Raw genomic sequence first — 27,123 nt, 5'->3', positions numbered from 1 at the left:
AGGCTTTGCAAACTTTATTTTCCACTTCTGACAAAGAAATGCACAGACAATCAGCAAGAATGGCAATGCATTGAAAACGCTTTCATGTCCAAGCTGAGTAAACAGAGGATTTAAAACAAATGTCTTCCCAAAAAACTGATAATACTAAAATGTAAGTAAATATCTGGATGGTCCTTTTTTCGGAATACACTGTAAAGCAAAGAAAATTGGTGTGCGTCATTTTTATTTATTAGCAAGTTTATTTCTTTGCACCACTTAACCAGGGTGTTTTATTTGAGCTCTAGGGCTTTTACTCAAATATTTTGATTTAACAAAATGGACAACTTCATTTCAAAGACATACATAGGATTTAGACCTAATCTCTGAAGACTGATTAGGTTTGTTCACATGACCTCCCCCAAACTCATTGGCTTTACATTCAAGCTGTGAAAATTAAGTACTTCAGGAAAAGAGGAAATCAACAGTGTTCTCATCTCTCCATTTCATAACAGAAATGAAACACTAGACACTTGTCATGCATGTTTCCATCCAATCAAGTACATTTGATGAATGCGATTAATAACGATACACACCCACGAGAACAAATAAATGGATGTCACATGGTGACAGGATAAGCATGAATCACATAACATGCCCCACCAACTTATGACGGTAGAGGATTCAAGCAGCGAACACAGCCAGTGGAATGTGTAAAGGCGCAAGTTTAGAAACATAGCCCATGTTTGGCACAATGAAAATGGTGCACTCGTTAACAAGAATTACATCAACAGGGGGACAGATTAACAGACGCTCTAAAGATTATGATTGTAGTCAGACTTTCGCACAAGTGCACATAAGGCCAATAACTGAAACGTGTGCATTAATTTCAATAATGGGAGGGTGTCAACAAGATTGTCAAAAATAACTTTTCATAACTCAGTTTTTAGGTTAAAAAAGGAATGGTTCTCCCAAAATTTTTTGTATGGAAAGTAAGTTTTTAGATGGTCAGTGTATAAAAGGTGCTGATGTCTCACAAAATAACAGTCTACATTTTCCACAAATTATCCAGTAATAACAAACATGTCATATAATTAAAATAAGAAAGTAACAAAGGTGTTTCAAAATGCCAACTTGTTCAACAAAAACACAAGTCTTCAGTAGCAAATCTCCTTCGGGGAACATAATTATTTCATGAACGTTTTCAACTGTAACAAGATCATTATTTACAACAACTCCACTTGAATATGAAAATCGACTTGTATTTCTGTTCAGAAAGTAGTCTAGATTATAGTTACTTTATCAATGAACAAATTGGTGGATTCCTTGATGTACAGATATGCGTAGACAGTTGTTCTTCATTTAAAATCACAGTGTTTTAGCATTAGCTTTAATACTGGACTTGTTCAGTCACTATTCAGCTGACCTCATGACTGTGATCGGTCATTTGGCAGCACCGTGTCAGAGGGTATTCAAAACACAGTTGCATACCTTTTTCTTCAATACTCAATGTTGGCCAAAACACTAGTACAACCTTAGCCAATAACAACAGAAAATGAAAAAATAATAATAATAATAAAAGAAAGAAAAAAAAAAAGGAAAGAAATGAAATTGTAAGACTGAGGACACTCCCATCACTATAACCAGAAAATATAGTGGAAGAAACAAACAAGTAGTCGATGCTGACAGCAAAGCAAATTAAAGAGCTCAAGTAAGTTGTTTTTCATGATCCTGGCACACAATACTATGGAAGACCATTTCCACCACTGAATTAAAAATAAAAAATAAAAAAAAATTGTAAAAAGTATTTGCGACTTTTATCTCACAATTCAGGCTTTTTTTCTTAGAATTACATGATATAAACTCTCAATTGCGAGTTATAAAGTCAGAATTGTGAGAATAACTGCAAGTTTTGTATCTCACAATTGTGCCTTTTCTCATAATTGCAAGTTTATATCTTGCAATTCTGACTTTATAACATGCAACTGTGAGTTTATCTCACAAAAATCATAATTGTGAGATATAAACAAGCAATTGTGAGAAATAAGGTCAGAATTACAAAAAATAAACTTACAATACTGACTTTTTTCTCAGAACTGCGAGTTTTGTACATCGCAATTGTGACTTTTCGTAATTGAGTTTATATCTTGCAGTTCTGACTATAGCACGCAACTGCAAGTTTATATCTCACAACTCTGAGAAAAAGTAAGAATTGCGAGATATAAACTCGCATTTGTGAGAGTTTATATAAAAAAAAATTCTGAGAAAAACAACCCAGAATTGACTATCTCACAATTCTGACTTTAAAACTCACAATTGCAAGTTTATATCACGTTATTCTGAGAAAAAAAAGTCTAAATTGTAAGACAAATTTGCAATTTTATGAAGTAAAGTTGCAATTTTCAGAAATAAGGTCAGAATTGCAAGAAATAAACTCTTAATTCAGTATATATTTTTTTGAATTGCTAGTTTTGTATATTGCAGTTGTGACTTTTTGTCATCATTGTGAGGTTATATCTTGCAATTCTGTCTTCATAACAGTTTATATCACAATTCTGAGAAAAAAAAAAAAAAAAAAATCAGAATTGCAAAAAAAAAAAAGTAAGAATTGTGAGAAAAGTCAGAATTGTGAGATACAAACTTGCATTTATGAGATATAAAGTCAGAATTGTGAGTTTTTGCAATTGAATTTGCAATTCTTGCAATTAAGTTATTCTGAGGAAAGTCAGAAATGTAAGTTTATATCTCACAAATCTAACTTTATATCTTTGCGAGTTTATATCTTAAAACTGTAAGAAAAAAGGTCATAATTGTGACTTTGTATCACACAATTGTGAGAAAAAGTCGCAATAACATTTTGTTCAATGGCAGAAATGGGCTTCTATACAATACTGATCAGCACTTTTCAAAAAAAAAAAAAAAAAACCTGCTGAGTTGATGTCAGTTGGACTCTGTTGCACCATATTAGCACAGTTCTGTGCCTGACACTGAGATGGTGTGACACACTAGACATACACAGCACAAGACACCAGTTACGAATGAATGGACTATGATACAATACAGATGATTGAAAGAGCTACACATGACACTGAATAAATGACTGATGAATAGCTGTTTCTCTCTAGGACACAGTATTAGGACTACACTATTAAAGGGCTAACGCAAATACTGGGGAGTGCTTCTCATGTGCTGTGGATATGTCTGATTGGACATATACTCAATTTAAAAAAAAAAAAGAAAAATAAATGAATAAAGACAGGAGATAATGGTCTAGAAGCTACATCTACTAGAAACATTGAAGACAGTAAGCCTAGAGAAGAAGAGACGAGAGATGATGAGATGTAAACACATTTGTTTGCATGTCCATGTCCACTGTAAGCTACTGATGCTTGTCTTTTGAGACATGCCTGCAAGACTGTACCATCACAAAACAAAGCCACTTTAAGGCAAAGCACGTGTGTGAATGTAGCTGATGAATGACACCACCCCTGACCTCAGGCTCCGGCTAGAAGCCAAAGTCAAGCACTATGTGATCCTCGAAGATGGCGATCAGCAACATGATGCCAAAACCTGTGAGCATGCCCAAGTTCTGCAGGACAAAGTGGCCCATCTCACAGCGCTTGTGCTCCTCACTGTCACCATGAAGCATCTCTGGCAACTAAAGAATAAGAGGAATTTCATATTGTTAAACAAAAGAAATAGCAACACAAAAAACAAGGTTTGCTGCATATCTAAAACTACAATGAATTATGCAAAAGTGTAAATAAGAAATGTATTGTGCAGTGTAGACAGCTTTGTTGATTGTAATCATTTAATTGTTCGCGGGAGTGCAGAACCCAATGAGCTTGTGCTGAACTGCAGGGATCAAACATTGTGAACATGCAGTGAGTGACAGCTTCAGTAATTATAATGGATGCATTCTAATATTGTCAATAATACTGTGTATAATTTATTTGAAATTTAGAAGCCCTAACAGCACTAAATGAATTCGCAAACAGTCGTCAGCTTATTCTGAATGCATAAGAGGCCATTAACAAATTTTTGCTTTGGAAAACTGAAGATGTGGTGCATAGAATGAAAAAAAAAAAAAAAAATGCAAGGTGTCTTTTTTTTAAAGGATAGTTTACTCAAAAATTTAAATTCTGTCATTAATTACTCACCCTCATGTTCAGTGTTACCAAGTTCGCGGTTTTCCCACGGAATTGGGCTATTTTAACACTGTTGCCGCGGGTTGTTTTTGATGTCCACGGGTTGAATCGAACCCAATAACGACATATTTAGCCCTGAAATGTGAATTTACCAGGGGAGCCCACACAATAAAAACGTGTATTTTATCATCCAGAATGCGATTTTGGGCTAGTTTTGAGTAGCAATTGGGCAGGTTTTATTGTGAAAACCTGGCAACCCTGCTCATCTTGTTCCAAACCCCCTAAGACCGTTGTTCATCTTCAAAACTCAATTTAAGATGTTTCTGATTAAATCAGAGAGCTTTCTGATGCAACTGACACTTTCAAGGCCTAGAAAGGTAAAATTCCTGTTGAACCACTGTTGTCATATGGACTATTTTAGCAATGACCTTACTTCCTTTCTGGGCCTTGAACGTGGTAGTTGTGTTGCTGTCTATGCAGGGTCAGAAAGCTCTAAGATTTCATCAAAGATATCTTAATTTGCAACTTACGGGTTTGAAGGGTGAGTAATTAATGACAGAAATTAAATTTTTGGGTGAACTGTGACATGCATGAGGCTACAAAAGACATGAGCATAATGCTCACACACATTCATCTAGAGCATTTTAACTTAAAAAAAAACAATGGAAAAGCAGTGGGGTGGAATGCAACAAAGTGTTCTGACCTCTAAGACCCCATGCTAATAAATCATTTTAAATAATTCTATTTATGCAGCACAACTGGCAAGCAAATAAATCTGCATTTTGATTCTCTCACCATATCCACTAATGCCACATAGAGAAACATGCCAGCAGTAACGGCAAAAATCCAGCTGGTGACGTTGTGCGTGTACTGTCCCACAGCCGTGCCGATCACCATGCCAGCATAAGCCATCAGAGCAGAAAGGACATTGTACACAATGGCTTGCTTTACTGACATCCCAGCTTTCAATAAAACAGCAAAGTCACCTGGAGACAAACACAAACATGCACTGTTAGCATACAATAAACAACTGTACAGCATAGTTTAGCATAGATTAGCCCATGCTAAACCTGACAATAACTGTAGTGAGATCAAGCTATTCTTCTCAATCTGTCATTAAAAGAGAGCTTGTGTTTCAGCAGTTCTAGGCTCCTTCTTTGTTCCTAATTACTGAGTATATATGTGAGGAGGAGCCTTCACGTCCATTGGTCCTCTTTAAAATGCACTCTGGACCTTTGCTCTGACACCTGGCCCAATTAAATCGCTCGTCAAAGGCAATTAACAGCACTGCAGGGTAGTAAAAAACTCTTTATTATAGCTGTCTTTCTTCAGCCACAACGTGGAGAGAGATTCTCAGACAAAATAAAACGCTGCTCCATCAAACGTTATTAGTGTTTGAGGAATCAAGTCGCATCACCTCCACTGGATGGCAGACGGTAAAGGTAAACAACATCAAATGCAAAAGATTGTTGTTACATCAAAAGGCATGCTCTGTTTATGTTACTACTTCTGTGGTATTGTAATGTCTGGTTCTTTTGTTTAAACAAAAGGGGGATTTTAAAAACTAGTGGCCCTCTAGACAGCAAACTCAAAACTTCATAAAAGCTTCACTGTGTTTTGAAAAGTTGTTTGTGATGCTGTTTTGTATTGTTCACTGTTTGTTTTTCATTCATTCAAACATGAAAAGGAGAGCATAGAAAAACAGCTGAACCTCTACGCCTTGATGTTCCCGAGTTAATGTCAGTCGATTACGGATGAAGGACTTGAACCAGGGCCGCCATAAAGCTAAAGGTTAGTTCACCCAAAAATGAAAGTTCTGCTATTAATTACTCACCCTTTGTTCCAAACTTGTAAAACCGTTCATCTTTGAAACACAAATTAAGATATTTTTAAATTGTTAAAATAGTCCAAGGGACATCAGTGGTTCAACCTTAACGTTATGAAGTTTTGAGAATACTTTTTATCCCCAAAGAAAAACAGAAAAACTTCTGCGTCAGTCTTTAACGTGCATTTACGAAAGTTCTTTTTGTTTTCTTGGCACACCAAAAATATTCTCGTAGCTTCATAAAATTAAGGTTGAACCACTGATGTCACACGGACTATTTTAACAATGTCCTTACTACATTTCTAGGCCTTGAACATGTTAGTTGTGTTGTTATTTATGCAGGGTCAAAAAGCTCTCGATTTCTTCAAAAATATCTTAATTTGTACTATATATAAAAAATATCTTAATTTGTGCTATATATAAATATCTGCAATTTCAACATTTTGTCTCTCTGCATATTGCAACTAGTTAAGCCACTTACCTAGTTCATGAGGCAGTTCGTGACAGAACACAGCCACTGAAGTACTAATGCCACCTGTAATATTAGCACTGAATGCAGCACCTGTAGATGATAAACACAGTTCCTCAGATACAGAAACCCTTTTAATTTAAGACAAACTAACCTGCTAATGTTTACACAAACTGACCTATAGCAAGTCCATCACTAAAGTTATGCATGCCATCTCCCATGATGACCATCCATGCTATGCTAGCGATCCCCGCATCCTTCATTTCCTGGTCAGAGTGACAGTGCCCATGGTGGGAGTGACCATGACCATGGCCGTGTCCATTTCCATGTCCGTGCTTTTTTGATTTGGCCTTCGGCCCACTGTCCTCTTCTGTTTTTACTGCCGCCTTGTAGGGGTGATCTGAATCAGAGATGGCCAGTGGCATTTTGCTGGGTGAATCCAGAGGCTGCAACTCTGTCATCTGAGTGTCATTATGTCCTGCTTCACACGTTGTACTTTCTCCTGCATGAACAAAAGACAATGGAATGAGTTACTTCAGTCTCGGCTTCAGACGTCATTCCCACAAACTGCCAGCTGCATATAGCACACAAAATTGGAAACACTTCAGGAGTTTTGAAATCGTCATCGGATTGGTTGAATTGTACAGGATTTCTGGGAGACGCATGTGTCTCGTTCTTTAACATTCCGCCTGGAAACAAAGACACTGTGACTTCAAAGCCCCTCATAGAAGAAAGCAGTCATGTTTACAAATGTGACAATGAAAGCTTCTCAGGATCAAATAAACACTGGATTTTCAAAAGTATGTGAAATATGTGCAGCTGCCCCCTAACAGTCGATAAGAGGAGGCTTGACCAGAAATTTTTTTTTAACGGCGAAGTCACACAGTCCATGACGGACAGATCGTCAACGGCTGGTCTCTGTGGTAATACAGTACATCGGGCAGGACATGCAAATGCTCGCCAATCATTCATCTACCTCAAATATGGCTTATCATCTGAAATATGTAAGTAGTAGCAACTTTACATGGCTGCTCAATCTAATGTTAACCTAGAAAAACGTGCACTATTGAAGTGTATGACAGATGGAGGCGCCAGTGTGGTCACTTGCTCTTAAAATACTCTGTCATTTTTGGTCATACAGATAAAAGAAATACATCTTTCGAATCTGTAAAGACCCTACGTTTATTTGTGTGCACTCAGAATAACGAGACGTTGCGCTTTTGTAAAATAAAGCAAACAGGATGCGCTTTCTGCCGTCTCAGTCAATTGTGGTCTTGGTCTTGACTGACTAAACCTACCCATGGACTTGGACTCAAATGAGCTGATCTCAATGCCTAGTTACTTCTAAATATTACTACCCCAAGCTTGGTGTGCTACACAACTTCAGTTTGTTCTTATAATAATCTTACAAGGGTTCAGTATATCGGAAAAAACTCGGAAGCATCTCCAACACTCACAACTTTACTTAAAAGCCAAATAAATTGTGCTGGGATTTGATGACGAAATGATGAAGACCCACCCTCTGTTAAAGGCTTCAGATGGAGCCACTCGGCATCTGAACGCCTGTTGAGTTTGTGGTCTGACAATTTCCTCCCAATCTTCGCCTGCTCTCCTTTCTTCTTCCTCTGGCAGAGGCTTCCCTGTGGAAAGCATGAGCAGACGAGTGTTTATAAGCACTGGGTTCTAAGAATAAAATCCAAGCTTGTTTTGCTGTGCACTAAAAGCCCCACTATATGCAGCAATTATGTATTATATTTTAGTTTTCTATAGCTTTAAACTCAGAACAAGCATGTGTGAAGTAAAAAGCAGCTTACTTGCCACTTCTGCAAGATTTCTAACATCTCTTTTCTGTGTTTAAGATATTGTGGTGCCTCTCACCCTTTGGTCACTGTAGTGTTTGAACATGCCGATGCAATGCTCAATGATAAAGAGGAGGTAGATTCCTGCTAGTGCAGTCAGTCCTTTCCAAACTCCATCAAACTTTGTCAGAAAGAGCTCTTCAGGTTCTTCCTCTGCATGTTCTCCGTGGCTGTGATCATGGCCACTTTGAGACTGTATGGTATAAGAAAGGTTTGATTACCTGCTCTGTGTAGTTTGGACCACTGCAATGGTTAAATCTTTGTTTGTCCCCAAAGAGTGTACTCACATGAGGGAGCAGATGCAGTAAGGCGTCACCGCTGAGGGTTCCCACTGCCAGCGCCACCAGGAAGGTCAAGAGAAATTTGAAGCAGGCCTGGTTGAGGATGGGCACCAGAACAACACCCAGCAGAGACAGCAGGCTGATGATGGTGATCGACACAAAGCCCCACATCCAGACCCACACTGCAGAAACATAATCAACAGCAGTGGATTTAGACTGGACTTAACATTAAACTGTTTCAATATGGTTTAGCAATGATTTTCAGTTTATCCTTTTTATTAGCTAGCAAACCACACAGATAAAGAGAACTGTTGATCAGTGAATATACTTTGTCCAAACAGAATTATACTAGTTGTACCTGAAGATGTCGCATCTTGTGCTTCAGCCTCAACGTGGTGATAGTGAAGGATGCAGAAGCGTCTGTCTATCTGATAGAGCAGAGCTGGACATAAATAGGTGAACTGCTCCGGAGATATGAGAGAATCCGAGCTCAGTCCATACTGGTGTAGCAGCTGTGTTAAATTCAGACACTGAGGGAGAGACAGATTGTGCTTTATTTATTTTTTAAACACATTCAAGAAGTAAAATAGCTGCAAGCAGCAATTACTGGAGCTCAAGCACTTTAAGACATTTAAAGCACATATGAAAAAAGACATTATATATTATTTAGCAAGCCTGTAACCACCTAAATCAATGATTAAAAAAAGCATTTTTGGCAAATCCTGGTAATTTACCATAGAGATATCATGTTTTTATAATGTTTATGATATAGCACCAGGTCCGATCTCCCTAAAACTTTTTATGCTTGTTTAGAATCACCTGTCATATGTGCTCACCAGGTTTTGTGAAGTTTTGAGTTTTCGTTAAGGCCTTCGGGTTTATTTGGACAGGCCCCTTTTTCGGTTCCCAAATGGTACATTTAATTTTTTTTATTATTATTGACCTAGAGAGTCCAGAGAATTGCACTGCAGTGTTTTTTCCCGGATTGAGCAAAAAACCTAGGACTAGTTTGCAAAATGACTAGTTCGTACTGATCGACCTCCGTTAACCTTGTTTAATAGGTGCTCAAAGTTCATTGGCCTATGGTGGCCATGTTTTTTGAAATGTACAAATGTCCTTACAGACGCTTATGGCACTTCAACAAGTACACGTGAACAAATTTTCACGTCGGTAGGACAAACAGTTGTGTAATTACGGCTGTTTTTATGTTTTATCCCTCTAATTGCACCACCAAGTGGCCAAGCTCCACTACTTTTTTCATGTGACCTCAGATTCAGCTGTTACATACGGGTTGTGAGATATTCCATTCCGTTCAAAAGTCGTTTTAGTTACTCTTAGTTGCTAAAAGTTAGCGATTTTGCAAATTCAAGGATTAAGTGAGATCCAGGTTGCATAGCGTTACCTTGTAGGATACATTGTTACAGTTTTCATGTGTTAAACACAACATGCAAAAAGCATTTTATTTTTCATGGTGTGTCTGTGAAACGTTGAGGTACCATCACAGTAGTTTTGTGTGCATGTGAACGTTAAGCCAACGTACAACACGAAGTACTTCACGCAGGAAACTTAACGTAACGTGTAAATGCGTGTAACGAATGTAAATCAAGCAAGCTAGTATGCATAGGCCACAAAGTGTTGGCGAAATAACACATATTAGCGGACCGGAGGGAATAATATTGCACAAAATAAATTCAAGCACTTTCAAGGACCTGTATCTATACGTGTTCATTTTGAAAAACTTTCCAGGGCCTTGAAATGTTTTTTTCAGATTCACAAACTTTGTTTTAAAGGATTTCAAGGACCCGTGAGAACCCTGGTGGAAATGCTAATCCCTGGCCATTCTAACAATTACAGTAGGGTGTCAGCACTACTCACTTGAACCCCTAATAAATCACATATAAAATGCATCTTATTTTAGTACCAGTGATGTGTAAAATGCACTAGTTAATGGCTGTCTGAAAGACTAATCTGTGTTAAGAAAGCACAGTGGCTGGTGTAGGGTCAACTCTTAATTATGCTAATTAACCATATAACATTCAATTCCTAGTGGTGGATGAAGCACACAAATCAAGTATTTGAGTAAATGTACAGACCCAAATATAATATTAAACATGCAAGTACTCATTTTACCTAGATGAAAATACAACTATTTGATTTTTAATGTACTTAAGTATTAAAAGAATTTAAAGGGGTCATGAAATGAGAAATCAAAATTCCCCTGCTCTTTTGACATATAAGAGGTCACTGTAAGTTTTAGAACTCAAAACTTTCTCGTTAGTCACAGCTAAAAACAGTCTAAAAACAAAGTGATCCCAACAATACAGTTGCCATGTATCATTATAGTCATGGTGTGAACTCTGCTATTCTCTTAAATTTAAAACGATTTTTAGAATGTTATCTTTATAGTTATAGTTAGCAATCTCAGTGTGAACGGGCCTTAATGCAGGTCTATGCAGAAACCAAACGATAAAGTTGGCTCTGTAGACAAGACAGCACTGTTGAGGCATTTTTGATTTTGAAAATTGAAAATTCCCTTCTCAGCCAATAATTTTAGGTGGACAAAATTTTGGCGCATCCGTAATAGATACCTCACTAAAAGCAGGTCATCTGAAGTCTGACAGTGACTATTTTGTTTGTTAAACAAACTATTTTTATCATTTTTTAAACATTCACTAAACTCTTCATTTTGACTTGTCCCTGATTAGACCAATTAAGAGAAACCGCTTCAAATGACTCTTGAGGCACATCTGAAGAGCAAAATCATTTATAAACAACCACATAAAACTGAGATGTACCTCCTCATGTTGGTGAAGAACACCATGTGCATGTGATTTCACAGACAGATCTTCTACTGGCACCTCTCTCCTGCCCCTCTGCGGCTGAACAGGGCTGTGATCCTGGCTGTTACGCTCATGGTCATCTCCGCTTGTCGCCAGCTCACCAGCCTGAGTAGCAGTGATGCTGGTTTTGTTGTTGCGGCCTCGATGAGCTTTGGCTTTAGGTGGTCTGCTATTTCTTCTGGGTTGTGCGGTGGGAAGCTCAGTTGGAGCAGAAGGCTGTATTTTGGGCGTGAGATGAGGGGTTGCTGTGTTGTGCTCTACGCTGTCTGGACGATGGAGATGAGGGTGGGGATGCTTGTGATGATGGTGGTCATGATGATGGTGGTTTTGGTCACTGAGATCATTATTTTCATGTGCATGTTCACTACTCTTTTGGTCAAGACTGTCATGGTCATCTTGAGTGTGAGGACTGTCTGTAACATGCCTGTGGATGTGTTTATGGTCACTGTCTTTCTCATGTCCATGGTCATGATCACGGTGATCATGATCATGATCGTGACTCTGACTGTGATTGTGGTGGTCATGATCATGATTGTGACTGTGGTTGTGGTGGTCATGGTCATGATCGTGTCCCTCAGATCCACTGTGAGTGGTGCTTTCGGCTCCAGTGCCAAGTGTTTTGCTGCACGGTAGCTCCTCGGTAGGGCCGTGCTGTTCATTCTCATGGTGGGAATCTTGATGTGTCTTGTGTGGGACGTGGGGCTTCTCGTGAAGGTGCGGATGCCCGGCTGAATGTGAGTGCCGTCCTTCCTGAACCTCGAGAATATCTAAGTGTGCCACATGATCGTGGCCCAGATCTTCATGCTCCAGCCCAACCACGCGCACCTCGCCCAGCCCTAAACTCAATAGCAGACTCTGGAATCCTTTAAAATCCAGACGATCCTTCTGGCCGTACCGACAGAACAACTGATGGATGTAGTAACGCTGCTCGTTCTCTGCAGGTTCGCCGTGGCTGCTGTGCACAAGCTGGTCCGATAAACCCTCGCAGGACGATTCTGAAATCTGCAGGTCACTGTGGACATGGTCGTGGTCACCGTGGTTGTGCTCATGGTGATGGTGGGACCCTCCTTCATGGCAGTGACTGCACTGATGGTACAGCAGGGTCAGGACGCAAAGAAAGCAGAATCTGGTATGTGTGTGAACTCTCATTATCTCCTCGCTTAGTAACCTCTGTGAAGAAACAAAAATACAATTCAGTACACCTGAAATACACCAAATTGTTCTACAAAAATCAATACACTTTATGTTGAGCGTCCAATGAAGAGAGAGGAAAACTGGGTTAACCTATCTAGTTCTTTTTTGTTGGGGTTTTATTTGATTTTTATACCCGAATAAAAATCGGAGATGGAGATATGACATGGACATCATTTATGCTCATCTTTGGTAACTGCTTTGAAGACATCTTGAGTAAAACGAGTTCATATTTAAAGTACCATGTACAAAATCTGTTTTACAGAATACAGAAGTTTGTTGCACATAACCTGCATTAATCCCATATGGCTCATTTCCACCAAAGCGGTACGGGTCAGTACAATATGGTACAATTGGGACGGAATACCCTGATCCAGCTTGCGTTTCCACTGCCCACAGGTACCTTTACTTGACAGATGTGGCGTATGCTGAAAAGTTGCGATCGACGATAAAGCATGACAATAGCCGTTTCTCAATACTGACATAAAGCACAATTCTGCCTCTTTGTTCACAATTCTAAACAATAATAGCTATTATGAAAGTATAAGTACAAAGTATACAAGTCTTATATAAGAGAAAATAAAGACAAAAGCAAACAATTCTGTCAAACGTATGCTACAAAGTCAGCGCTGCACTACAGTAAAGTTCAAAATAAATATATAAAGTGAAACATAACTTTGTGCTCAGCCAAAACAATATGACCAAGAACAAATAATAGATTCATGAGACCAACAATCGCCTGTTAGATATCCCCAAACAAATTGTATCTTATGTTTAATCACTAAAGAGACATTAGGGTCAGCGGCAAATGTCAAAAGGACTAGCCGAGCTATGGCTGCTCTAGTTGGGATACATGAGTACCGAGCACCCGGTGATCACCTGGAGCTCACATCCCCGAAATCGGCATAGCAAATTTTCAAAAAAGCGTTGTCTTTATAAATAAACTGCAGATTTGAGTTTTAAACAATTACATTCTCACACAAAAAACTCTTAAAACTACACAATAACAGTAATATTTTGAAAATTGGCGTTTAACGAGAACAGACAAGAACGCATATTGAAAAACGGCTGTGTGAAAATGTTACATACCCGTATATTTTTTTTGTGTTTGCTTACTCTGATGTAAGATCGAGTGAAGGAGATGATTTATCCCCTTGTAGCACGCACAAGTGACTATACTAGTCAACCAATCAAAGTTCTGCAATGAGTTTAGCTTCACCATTTTGGTTCATTTTGCTGTGCCAGGTACCCCAACGGAAGGGTACCAAAAAAGTGGCACGGTACGGTTCACAACTTCTGACAATGGAAACGGAAATAACTGCATACCGTACTGTACTGTACCGCTCAGTGGAAATGAGCCATTATTTGACTATTTAAAAAAAAAAATCTAAATGGGGTTTCATCTTGAAAGCCATGTTTTTATAGGAAAGATGTATCCCTTTTTCTGGGGACAGATAGATTCCCAGCTGATAAAGTACTGAAGAGCCTTAATGGTCCCCCTACAGCAACTACTGTGAGCCTGGAGGGGAAAGTGTGATCAGTCTGCTACTAAACAAAACAGAGATCTCAGCATGAGAATGAGTCTTTTCTTCGATCTGCATACAAGAGCCCCAAATAAGAAAAATGTTTTAGAAGTGGATCTGGGTGTAGGAGTTTCCAAAAGCATTGCTACTTTTCTTTTCTTCTGCTAAATGGTTATAGCAGATTAAGCCAATCTTCTAGAAATCTGGTATATTAAAAACAATATGCAAACACAACAACATGCTTTTGCATCAGCTCTAGTTTCTTTCAATTATAACTTTATTAAGGAAATACGACCATCAACGTGTTTACGGAAAATGTTTGTACACCTACACTAACAACAAAACACATCTATGTGCCGCAGAGTGTAAACCATGAGGAATATATTGCAGTCAGATAATCATTTATCAAACATAACTTCCCTATTGGGAGGAATCATAAGTCAGCCAAACAAAAGTCAATGCAAGGTTGAAAGTACATAAAGATTGCAGCACTGGTGGGATACAGTGGATTAAAAAGCACATTGAAATAAATAGCTTGCTTTTTTATATTTGCAAAACCAAGTAGCTCTCACAGATTTGTTATGATTTACAGCTTGCACTTAACTTACAGGATTAAAAAGAAAAAAATGTAAAGAACAAGTGTTAATCAATCAAACTAGTGAGAAAACGAAAACCTACAGACAAAGAGTCTAGTTTGTTAAATGGTTCTTTAAGTCAAAACATCCTGTAAGCGGTACTTACGACAGCCTGCGTTCCAGCCTGTTAAAGTGTGTGAACTTGAAGCGTGAACGTGGTTAAAACATAGTATAATTATGATCCTTCTTCTCGACAGCACAGTGTTTATAAACATGAGATTGGAGTGACCTCTGAACCCTTCAGGAGATAGGATGGGGCAGGAGTGCTGATAATCCTGCCTCAGTGTTCTGGCTCAATACGCTCTTTGTTGGTTGTATGACATGCCAAAAATGGCTGAACATTTTGTAAAAGAAAAAAAAACAACTTAAAAACTAATACAGTCATGTGCTGCAGAGACATCATGAGACAAAAACTAGAGAACTAGAACTTTTGCTGGAAAGCATTTGTGATCAAGTGAAAAAAGGGAACGTGAAGTTCAAAGGGGCTATTCAGGATATTTTTGTTAAAATAGTCATGAAACCAAATTTCCAGGTTATTTGAAACAATGCCTTTAAAATGTACTAGTAAATCTGCATCAAGTTGAAATATAAAGGAAATTTCAGAACGATTTAGTGTTGAACCACCAATCCTGGCAGCAAATTTACTGCAACTCAGAAAAAATGCGTGCTGTTTCACAACAGGTGATACTCTAGACATCATCTGTTCTTGTCTGCAGAGCCACTGTCTGGACAGTCATGCTTTCAGCATACTGTGTTGTGTTTGAACAGTAACAGGGAAGGATGACCTGAAAGCTCATTTTTCCATAGACTCCTGTTCCACTCGGCTATGAATAAGAAGAACAGTGTGCCATTTAGTGAGGTGTGTTTATGTGGTGTCCTCACACACAGAGGCTGAGATCAGCACAGCCTCAGGGACTGTGGCTCTGAGATTCATGTTATTACTGCACATCTATGACCTTAACTAAAAGCCTACTAAAGAGGCCAAAATAGGTGATTCTAACAAAGAATATTTACTTATGTATACCATTATATTTATGCATTTATACAACAGTTCTTTCTGGCCCTCCAATCTGATTGGCTGAGAGGAGTGCGATATTCTAGTGATAACAACACTCCGCTTGCAGTATTTGAGGAGCTCTTTTCCAAAACGCTATAAATCCATTTTGATTAATTTGAGTAAAAATGTGTTTTCTTTACCAAGAAAGTGACAAGATGAAAACCACTATTTTCTGTTTTAAACTTTCACATAGCATCTTTAGGTTATAATAACATAAATTCAAATCTAGATTTTGATTTTTCAAAGATTTATTATAAAAACAGGATGCAATAATCCATTAGGGGTCTACGCTTACTTTTCTTTGTAGAGAAAGTATAAGTGATGGAAAGAGATGGCATAAGTGCAATCAAATTGATAAACTCTTGTTGAGATTAATGTTTTAAATATACAATTTTGAGCATAGAAATATTAAATGATTTTAATAACTAAAAAGAAGATAAAAATAAAATACTGCAAGTAGGTGGTGGTAAGTCACTGATTTAATTTCTGAATCATATCATTCATTTGATTCGTTCGAACGGCTGATTAATTCAGGAATAAAGCAAGTGACTCTTTTTATGAATGGGTAATTGATTCATTGACTTACTAAACGAAACACCTCTGTGTTTGAATGAAGATGCGCAGCGGCTCAGTTGTGACTTTGTTTCAAACTATTTTTGAAGATAAAATATAGCAAAATCAGGCAATAGTGTTATAGTCAGACAATGTAAGTCACTTAATATTAGCTTCTTGTTTAACTGTTGTATTAAATCAATATATCATTTACAAACCCCCTTAAAAATAATTAAAAGCTGTCATTCATCTTAGTTCATCGCGATCTCACAAAATTATAATCAACAAAACTCTCTACACTGCTCAATGAATCTCTAATTTACACTCTCTCTACACTTTATGAAAGAATTCGTCAGACATGTCTGTGATACATTACTCAATGTTGAAAACTAGGATGCGGGGTGTATTCAAAGCACCGACTTTACTGTTTACAATGCATGAAATGCTGCGCTGTGATTGGTTGAGCGGATGTATCGCATTTAAGTGAGACTGGTGTTTGTCGCAGTTTGGAAAAAAAGGGAGAAAACATGACAGAATAACACGGCGGATATCGCATTTTGCATAAAATTAAAAAAACTGCCTTTTATAATAACGACCAAATACAATACTGATTTTGGCAGGAACTCAATTTTGTAAAAAATGGCGTTTATCGGGTTTTGGAAAAGAGCTCTTCATTTCCAACCTGATCTCATGACACAACTTTTTCGTAAGACACAAAATAGGTATTACATATACCTGTTGACATATTCCATGTGAAATGTCCACTAAGTGGCACTTAAAAGTGTGTTTGCTTTTTTGCCCATGGAACAGATGAACGTACACGTGGTACGTTTTATGTGACGTTGGTTTTGTACGGGTCACTGTAGTTCTGACTTTTGATCAGTTCTGATCTGCTGAGTGGCGGTATAACTCTGATGCTCCGTGATGCTTAAAAAAAACACCTAGACGTACCTGATAGTATGAACACAAGCAGATGTGATTAGGCATGCACCGAAAGGAAATCTCTGGGCCGAAACCGAAACTTCTGGCTGCACTTGGCCCGAAAACCGAAAATACTTTTTAATAATTATTTACTATTTTATTAAATAATATAAAGTCATTTTGTATGATTTTTAAAATTGAACTTAATTTAATTCATACTAAATTTACTACATTAAAAAAAAGCCAATAAAATAACCATACTTACTGAACTTATAATGAACTTGCAAAACTTACTGAACATATAATAATATTAAATATCAGTGTATTATTTTTTTATTTAGTTCTAACTTTTTAACTAATTATCCAAATAGTATAGTCCTACAAAGCTGTATTATCAGAGCATGTGAGCAAAGCATAGCAGAAGCAGATCAGTGGATGAGAGGGTAACGTCACTTTACCAGCGTTGCCCAGTACAACTCTACTACAGCAAGTTACGGCACTATGTCAAACAGGAAGTGTTCATTTCTGTTAAAAACTGCAGTGATATTTCCTCATTGGTATGTATTTTGCGTCTTGCCAAAAGGTTCCCACAGGTATGTTTTCGTCATGAGATCTAATTTTATTTTAATTAAAAGATAAATAAAATTAATGTTTTATGCCTTCATTTGATAACCACAACATTTTAAATGCACAACACAGAATTTCTGAGGGTAAAAAAAAATAGCCTTATGAAAGGTTAAGAATAAACTTGAATAAATTTAGTATGCATTCAAATAATTAGACATGCTAAAACATATAAAACACATTTAGGGTCCTAAACCTTTATTAAATTGATGTGAAACTGTATACGTTTCATGATTTTGATTAATTAGACATGCTTTTTGATAAATAAAATTTTATGTACCATTAAAAATGAGTTAAGAAAAATTAAAAGAGAAAAAAATGGAATCCAGAAAAATTAAAATAAAAAATAAAACGGATTTCATAGGGCCCTATACATACATACATAAATGCATACACACATACATACATACATACATACATATGTCTAAAAAAATTATGCAACTGAACAAAATGAAATGAAACAAATGAAAACAGGAGCAAACAAAAAAAAAAAGAGCGTACAAAAAAGATTTAAGTGGACAAACGAGGACAAGAAAGAAAGAAAAAGAACAAATAACAAAAAGAAACAGAAAAACAAACAACTGTAATAAAAATAATGCTAACAATAAATGAAAAACATTTCATCTCCAATATCTTTTTGCAAATTCTTATTTTGACACAGGCAGCTACGTGCTAAATTAATTATGTAACCAGCTTCAACTAAACAAAAAAAAAAAAAAGAAGCTGACAAGCTATATTATATTACTATCTATCAGCAAGTTAAACCCAGCATCAACCTCCACAGAATCAGTTCTTAGAATGAGCTGATGGGCTACCCCAAGAACAGTTATTACACATTAACCTGAGCCTCTGAGTGACAGAGGGAAAGAGTGAGCCCTTAAGATGCCTCATATGACTCTCACAAGGCTTCTGCCCAGGCCGAGCATCTCTCGCAAATCACGCGTGAGTCCACCTCCGGTGAATTCCTGTTTACAATCTAGCTTACTGTAAGACAGATGCTGGGCTAAACAGGGTTATAGTGGGACTCATTTGGAACAAATAAAGCAGCTTTTACAACATAGCAAACAACTTTGTGGTGATCCTACGCATTCAATCAGTCATATTTCATATACACAGAAAAATAAAAAATAAAAAAGATTTTTATGTCAGGAGAAGCCTCAAGGCTTGAGAGATGAGCAGATGCCACACAACAGATGGGAACTACACATGTTTGCCAGCACAAGGAATTCTGGGAAATGACAGAAATGTATAACTGCACATGCAAGGACCAGTCTCAATCCAGTCGATGCAGACTACCTAACACAGGTCTTTCAAGAATCTAGTCCAAATAAGACAGTCCAGCATTGGTTAAACGGGCCTGAGTGTACGTCTGGGTGGAGTTAAGAATCAAAGCCTTTGAAAAGCATGACCTCTTGACTCCAAACACACACACACACCTCTAAAATAAACAGACACTCCAGAAGGTCCAAACAGCATTTCATTCAGTTCATGTGGAGGATCTGTACCCTGATGCATGGTAGCAGCAACATAAAAGTTTGTTGAAAAACAAGAACAAAAAGAAACATTTTCACCCAAACTGTAACCGGTCCATAAACCTTCTTGTTTTGATCATAAACTAGTTAACATGTCATAAAAACATTCAGAACTGCTGTGATCACGTGAAGAGGGCAAGTAAAATACAGCACACTATCAGTTGAGAAATATTTAGAGAGTAGGTTATGCTAACCTTAACAATGTTACCAAGCCAAACACATGCTAAACAATCAATCCAAAATACTGCAAAGCAAAACAGGTGGCAACTTTAGAAACCACCAAGCCTAAAACAAGCTAGTCACCTTCAAGTGTTGCTGTCGCCTTGCTTAACTGCTGATCTTCAAACAACTAGGATTGGCTTTTGACAATCTATCCCGATTGAAAATGTGCCGTACAGATCAGTTTAGGATCTGCAGATCTGCCTGCAGGTGCATCCGACAGCTTACCTCTTTCTGTCTCAACAGGAGGAGGAGGAACAGGTCATAAGCTGTCAAGTCGGGCAGGGAACGCTCTTCTACAGCAGTATAGAACGAGGTCTGATGTTTTGAACTCTTCAAGTGTAGTGATTTAGTGCGGAGGGGAGGGTGTACTGGACATGTGTGTTTGTAAGTGTTGGTAGGTGGGAGTGTAGGAGTGGGTGGAGGGAGAGATTTGAGCTAATCAGGCCTGAAGTAGCCATCAAATTAAAAAATAAATAAATAAAAATACAGTACCACATCCATACGTCCAGGAAAAACTCACTTATGAGATATTTCTGGTTGTGCCAACCAAATATTCCAACCAACCATCAAACTACTTTTTTGGACACTGTAGCTACTCTAGCTGAGCTCCACATTTCAGCAGATGCACTAAACGCATGCAATTTGTTCTCAAGGCTTTCGGTTAACGGAGCCAAACTACAGCCAACTTTGTGTGATTCAGCAAACAGTTTCTGTAAATTGGCTTCAAAGGTCAGCAGCAGAGGCTAAATATCAAAAGGTAAAAGCCGGCACCGTAAGTAATGGTCCAGCATTTTCATGGACAGTGTAGGAGAGAATACATTGACGGCTGTAGTTTTTCCCTGTGAGAGTTTAGTCTGTGATGTCCGTCAGACACCAGATGGCTATTACCCAGACCATCTGAAAAGGAGAGAGGTGATTATCAAAGAGAAGGCCAGATACTAATCAGAGGGATTTTTAACGCTTGTCAGGTCAATTTTAACAATGGTGTGGGGGGCTACAGGGGAGACACATTGGCGATGAACTGCTGAGAGTAGGATTCTTTATAGGAATGTACCAATACAGAAACTTTGAGCACTATGACAATTCTTTATATGCACAAATACTACTACTACTACTACTACTACTAATAAAATAGGTTAATCTCACAAGTTTTAATAAATGTAGGCCTACTATGAACCATTGGAATGAAGAAGACTTATATGCCAGCTGCCCACTATAACTTATATTTTGTTATATTTTGATATAACTTTCACAGTTATTACGAAAATAAATAAATAAAACAAACAAAATATGGAAGCCGTTTCCACCACTGAATAAACGATAAAAAAAGGTAATTGCAATTTACAATTGTTTTTTTCTAGCAATTGCGAGTTTAAATCTTGTATTTCTGACTTTTATCATTGTATGATATAAACTCACAGTTGCGAGTTATAAAGTGAGAAATGCAAGAAAAAAAAACTTGCAATTCTGACTTTGTTCTCAGAACTGTAATATAAGAACAAAAGTCACAATTGTGAGCTATAAATTCTGAGGAAAAACAACATCAGAATTTTGAGTTTATATCTTGCAATTGTGACCTTTTTTCTCTGATGTCTCATAATTTTGACAATTCTCAGAATTGCAAGAAAAAAAATTGCGAGTTATAAAGTCAGAAAAGTAGGATATATACTCACAATTCTGATATTTTTTCTTGCAACTGTCAAAACTTTTTTCCTCACAAATGCAAGTATGTATCTCACAACTTTTACTTTTTTCCATCTCAATTCCGAGTTTATATCTAGCAATTCAGACTTTATTTCTCAGAATTGCATGACATAAATGTGAAATCCAATGTATTTTTTCCCCCCAATTTTTTTTTTTTTTTTTTCCAAAGTACTGTTTTTTTAGTTTTAATTATTCTGGATTACGTTTTTTCCATTTTAATTTTTCTGGATTTTTTTTGTGGTTAAATTATATTTTATTAATCAAAAAGCAAGTCTAATTAATTAAAATGATGAAATGTATACAATTTAACATCAATTTATTAAAAGTTTAACAAAAAAATTATATGTTTAGGGTCCTATGAAATGTTTTTTTTTTTCTTCCCCTCACCCTCTGTTTTGTTGTTACCAAGTTAAGCATGTCTAATTATTTGAATGCATAAAAACAATTTATTGAAGTTTATTTTTACAATATTTACATTTTTCTGGTTATCAAATGAAGACATAAAATAATAAATCTATCTTTCAATCAAATGAAAATCACATTTTATTTTTCTGCAAACAAAGTTACTTACTATTAAAATTAAAACATGAAAGAAATACCGTGTGATTCATCCTTTATAAAATAAAGTTTTAGTAATAATAGTTGTAGTAGTATTACGTACATTCTACTAAGCAACAGTAATATATGTCTTCAAGTTAAATTGTGAATTATTCAATTACCTTTTTTTCCGTTCATACATGCTTCCATAACAAAATGCCCATGTACAAATGATGGAAGCCTTTAGTCTTTAACAACAGGAGCTTTAACAACTAGAAAAAATGTAGGTCCCATGATCGTATGGCTGTAATTTATCATCTTAAATATATCCGCCAATACTGATATAGCTGCCAATATATTGTTCCTCTTGATTGCAATGAGAATCCCTCAAACATTCAGAGACTTTCCTGTTGACTCAACCAATGTTACAAATCAACACACCAAACTCCTACAGCTATGGCTTATTCCTTAAGAACAGGACATTACATCAATTAGGGAGTTAAGAGTCTTAACTATTTACTGTTAAGCACGTGGTACAAGATGAATATGTATGCCAATATTGCAGATGTTCAAGACTTTAGATATAAGCAAACTCTGAATCATGTTGTTTTTGCACTGATGGTCTAATCCCAGAAAGTCCCTTTAACAAAATAAAAGTCTCATATGACTAAAAAGGACGCTTCAACAATTTTCCCCAAAAATCAAGAACAAAGTTCATTTGAGACTTGAGGCTTTGTGTGTTGTAAAAAAATATTCCTGATGTGCTACAATATAAACTCTCTACACTAAATACACATGGCCTCTGAACACTCAAAAGCTAGTTATATAATATAAAATAATTATATAGTTATATAAACTCCACATACCAGACCTGATTTTTTTTTTTTGGTTTTGTGCATCATGGGAACAGTCACAAAAGAGACACCTGGAATAGACCACAGGTTGTTTTATGCATAATTACATAAACCGCCACAGAATGTGCTAAAACACATCAACTTAAAGTGTTTAATGAGGTACCTGCTAAGGCCCCTAAAATCTTAAGACTGTAAATAAACTGACTTATCCTTAACGAGACCTCACCCACAGAGCTAATGTTCATTTAATCTCTCTGTTCAAGACTGTACGCGTAACAGCTCAGTATGTACAGGAACCTATAGGGGATCTTGTGAACAATATGGGCTGTTATTACCACATGTGAAGTCTCGTTTGATTAAAACCAAGCAAGTCACATGATGAAATGCCAACCCGTATTTGGCAAAATCTTATTTAATGCTGGCCTGTAAAGTGACCTTGTTTGAGACTGTCATAGAAAACAATTCATGCAAGATATTTAAATTACAGAACAAATCAACATGTTGAAAATTTCACAACTTAATAGGACATTTCACTATCAGTTCTGTCATCATTTACATTTAAAATAATTTCCATTATGTTTCACGAAAGATAATAAAGTCATACCGCTTTGGAACAACATGAGGGTGAGAAAATGAAAGAATTGTAATGGGAACTATTCATTTAAAGATGAAATAAAATTGTGTTAGCATGTATCACTATTATCTAATGGGACACCTGGGTTGTGCCACAAAGTATCAGTGGTTAGAAATATCTGTCTGTTGCTATTAGTCTATCACATAATGACAGAACCAGAAATGCAACTTTTTCTGGTTAAACCTGACACCAGCCTACAGATACTAACCAACATCTCCACTTACATGGTCATTCATTTATCTTCTATGGACCTACAAAAAATATTTCTTAATTATCTGATTATCTGTTATAGAGAATGCAGTAAAGTCAACCGATACAATCAATTTAATATCTGATTAAAGCTATGAGTTAGCATTCCTATTAACCTCAATGGTGGTTACACAGCTGACACAATGAGAAGACACAATCTGCCATTTTTGCTAATCTTTGCTTATTTCTGCTTTCAGATTCTTTTGCATACCCAAACTAAAATGCCACTAATGACTCAACAGCCGCTAAAAAATGCTGTCACGACAACATTAATCGGCACCTCAACAACGCTCACAGTCCCAAGCCTGTAAGCTCATCTGAAATGCCAAACACCTCACCTTGAAAGTAGACCAAAGTTGGCACCACCAGTCAAGGGTGGAGTGAATAAAAGAAGCAGTCAATCGGACAACACCTACTTCTTATACTGCACCATGGTAAGCCATGGTAAATATCACTCCTGCATATATTCTTGACAATGACGTGGATTTAAAATACTGCGGTTTATGAAGATGCATGTTATGAATAAGCAATATATAACATCTATTATGAAACTCCACAATTCCTTTTTCACTGACAAATTTCTCTGATATTTTCAGAAAAGAAAAAAAACTGCTATGTGGCCATCAAAGACCCTCAAGACTGTCACAGAACTACAGTCCATCCAAAGTTGCAATAACATGGCATTATCAGTTGTCTAATACTAGCCTATTAAAAAGAATCAGTTCACTTCCAGTATAAAACAATTCCTGACCCCCATATCATCCAAGATGTTCATGTGTTTCTTCAATTTCAAAAAAAACCCTCCTGGGCTCTACATGATCCCAGCCCAGGAATAAGGGTCTCATCTAACGAAATAGTTGGTAGTTTTCTTTAAAGAATAAAAAATCATATACTTTTTAACCACAAATGCTCGTCTTGCACTAGCTCACATCTTCACGCATTACGCGATCGCGCTGGGAAAGTCATGAACGGTTAGCTCTTCATCTGTGTACTTCAGTTCAAAAAGAAAGGGTAGGGTAAAACAATCCCTCATTTTCACCTCCAACTTCAAAATTGTCCAACATTGTAGTTTTACCTTATTTTGGTTGTTTGACATCATTTGCGCGTTCACTTTGTAAACACGCATGCTTGATTACATGTGTGAGGTCAAGCTAGTGCGAGAAGAGCATTTGTGGTTAAAAAGTATGTAAATTTTTTTTCTTCGAAAATTACCAATCGTTTTGCTCGCAAAAAATACCCTTATTCTATGGCTGGGATTGTGTAGAGCCCTTTGAAACTGCATTAAACCCTGGAGAGTTTTCCGTAAAAACCTTGACTTCTTTTCGACTAAAGAAAGAAAGACACAAACATCTTGGATGACATGGGGGTGAGTAAATTATCAGGAAATGTTTATTTATGTATTCTGGTAGATGCATAAACCACTACTTCACCTTAAACAAAAGGCTACATGGTATTTATTGTATTATCAGAATCTCTCTCAGTCTTTTGCATGATCACACAGCGAAGTATGAAAATTAAACTGCATTTGGAGATTGCGATGGAGGTGAATACAGAGTGCCCTTGAGAAATGAACACATTTAATGGAGTAGTTTGGATTTAAAGATCATATATTTCTCTTTTTAGCATGTGACTTCAATAAACAGAACACCGGTTCCTGTGGTTAGAAACAAGGTTAAACAAAGGAAGGCTTCTGCAGGTGTGCAACGGCTTAACAGGAAAACAGCATCATCATCATCATCACACTGCAGCAGAACCACCATTTGTCCAGTCATTGTCACACTTCCGGCATTAAAGATTAGTATCTTATTCTACACCAAACTAGATACGTTTATAATAGTGACACCCTTCTAATGTCAGATTACAAAACAAACTTTATTTAAATATATAAAGATTTTTAGCCAGTCTTCCAGTTGAGCCAAGCTGTTTTTAGAAAAGATTTGGGTACTTTTTGGCTAGTCACACGTGAATCTGCCAAGTGTTACTCAGAATTGTTAATGTCGAAACATGTTGCACATCAATTGTCAGGGCCTAGAAAACGCATAAAGAAACGAGAACAAAAATGCTCATGAAGCATAATTCTTAAATATTCTTAATATTGCATCATTCAAAAAAAACACAACCCACGTTTAATTGCCACTTTAATCTAAGGTAAAAAACTGTGCAAATAAAATATGGATTAAAGAGAAGCCTAAAAGAAAAGACATAAAACATCTTAAGCTTGCAGACTTAAGAGAAACCAGCAAAACAGGAACATTTGGTTTTATTAAAAAAAAAAAAAAAAAAAAAAAGCGTGAGACAATCTACAGACTACGACACCCTTAACTTATTCACATGACTGAACCTGAAGCCAAAGCACGCGATTAAACCCCTAATTCCCCTTCCTTTAACATCTAGATCAATGCCCACGTGAACAAATGTCTATTTTATTAACACGATAAGTAATAAACACATTCATCTACCGCAGTTAAACGCCTTTAGTCGAGCAGCTGCTTTAATAAGGCGCTATCGGCGGAAAGATGATAAATCTAAACAGCAGCAGCTAACAATGCTAGCGCCGAAAGCTATGCAGTCAATAATAATTCAAAACATTGCTCGATTTTATCTTAAATCCCTGTTCTCATTGACCCATCTGAAGCTGCTCGGGTCCATGTTGTGGGAGTGTGTGAAAACAAAGCGGGTTTTATATAGTTTACCTCACTCGAGTGCCGTGTGCATCTCCTCTCCGCTCGGTACTAAAACACTCACGCTGCGCACCGCACAAAACTCTGACCCCACTGCGGAAACGACATTCTCAAAGCCACTTACGTACGTACTTGTTACGTTTTTACATCCGTCTCCACATTTCGAGGAATGTGTAACGCACTTTACGCAACGTGGAACGAGCTGTGTGACGTGTGCTTCCGCCACCAGACAGTCTCAGGCCAGTCTGAGCTCGTGGCGGAAGCGTACGTCACAAAAGTCTGTAACGTGGTTAAAATAACTGCGCCAAAGCCGCGGTAAATTCCTGCATTGTGAAAAAACGGGCTTTGATTATGTCAGATGTAATTATGGTTGTCTGAGTAAGATATATGATGATATGACACGGTTGCTTTTATGCAATTAGCCAGTATTGTTTTGTGTGTGTGTATATATATATATATATATATATATATATATATAACTACTATTTAACCATTTACTATTTAAAATAACCGTTGTCTATTTGAATATATTTAAAAATGTTATTTATTCCTATGATCAAAGCTAAATATTTAGCGTCATTACGCCAGTCTTCGATGTCACGTGATCCTTCAGAAATCATTCTAATATGCTGATTTGCTGCTCAAGAAACATGTATTGTTTTTATTATTATTATTTTAAAACGTTTTTTTTTTCAGGATTCTTTGATGAATAGAAAGATCCAAAGATCAGTATTTATTATTTATATAATTAAATAAAAAAGGTTTTGTAACATTATACACTATGCTACTCAAAAGCTTGGAGCCAGTAT

General features: G+C 36.9%; 1 protein-coding gene and 1 long non-coding RNA gene across 4 annotated transcripts; one reads left to right on the top strand and one right to left on the bottom strand.

Moving 5' to 3' along the window:
• Positions 1 to 389: 389 nt before the first annotated feature.
• slc39a10 (solute carrier family 39 member 10) lies at positions 390 to 26,396 on the bottom strand. Of its 3 annotated transcripts, none has more exons than XM_051119060.1 (10): positions 26,327 to 26,396; positions 11,354 to 12,568; positions 8,917 to 9,088; positions 8,565 to 8,740; positions 8,297 to 8,470; positions 7,938 to 8,058; positions 6,597 to 6,920; positions 6,431 to 6,511; positions 4,920 to 5,110; positions 390 to 3,634 (listed from the first exon to the last, which is right to left on the bottom strand). In XM_051119060.1, exons 2-10 carry the CDS (start codon positions 12,545 to 12,547, stop codon positions 3,482 to 3,484), a joined length of 2,586 nt encoding a protein of 861 aa, XP_050975017.1. In that variant the 5' UTR covers positions 12,548 to 12,568; positions 26,327 to 26,396; the 3' UTR covers positions 390 to 3,481. The 3 variants fall into 3 exon arrangements, with proteins under 3 accessions (XP_050975017.1, XP_050975018.1, XP_050975019.1); XM_051119061.1 differs by lacking the exon at positions 26,327 to 26,396 and adding an exon at positions 19,881 to 20,148; XM_051119062.1 differs by lacking the exon at positions 26,327 to 26,396 and adding an exon at positions 14,854 to 14,976.
• Positions 12,394 to 24,756, top strand: LOC127170805 (uncharacterized). Its single transcript, XR_007828411.1, has 3 exons — positions 12,394 to 12,527; positions 23,831 to 24,067; positions 24,230 to 24,756. It is a non-coding gene; the product is annotated as an uncharacterized LOC127170805 (long non-coding RNA).
• Positions 26,397 to 27,123: the final 727 nt, after the last annotated feature.

The sequence above is a fragment of the Labeo rohita genome, chromosome 9 (genome assembly GCF_022985175.1).
Source record: "Labeo rohita strain BAU-BD-2019 chromosome 9, IGBB_LRoh.1.0, whole genome shotgun sequence".
Lineage (NCBI taxonomy): Eukaryota > Metazoa > Chordata > Actinopteri > Cypriniformes > Cyprinidae > Labeo > Labeo rohita.
This window is presented reverse-complemented; position numbering and strand designations above follow the sequence as displayed.

What these genes read in the sequence shown, in the direction of transcription:
- slc39a10 (XM_051119060.1), bottom strand. Translation starts at nt 12,547, where the DNA reads ATGAGAGTTCACACACATACCAGATTCTGCTTTCTTTGCGTCCTGACC. An exon ending in TCTGAAGCCTTTAACAGAGG is followed by an intron (nt 6,921 to 7,937) that starts GTGGGTCTTCAT and finishes TTGTTCATGCAG; the next exon opens with GAGAAAGTACAACGTGTGAA. An exon ending in ATGTGGCATTAGTGGATATG is followed by an intron (nt 3,635 to 4,919) that starts GTGAGAGAATCA and finishes CTTATTCTTTAG; the next exon opens with TTGCCAGAGATGCTTCATGG.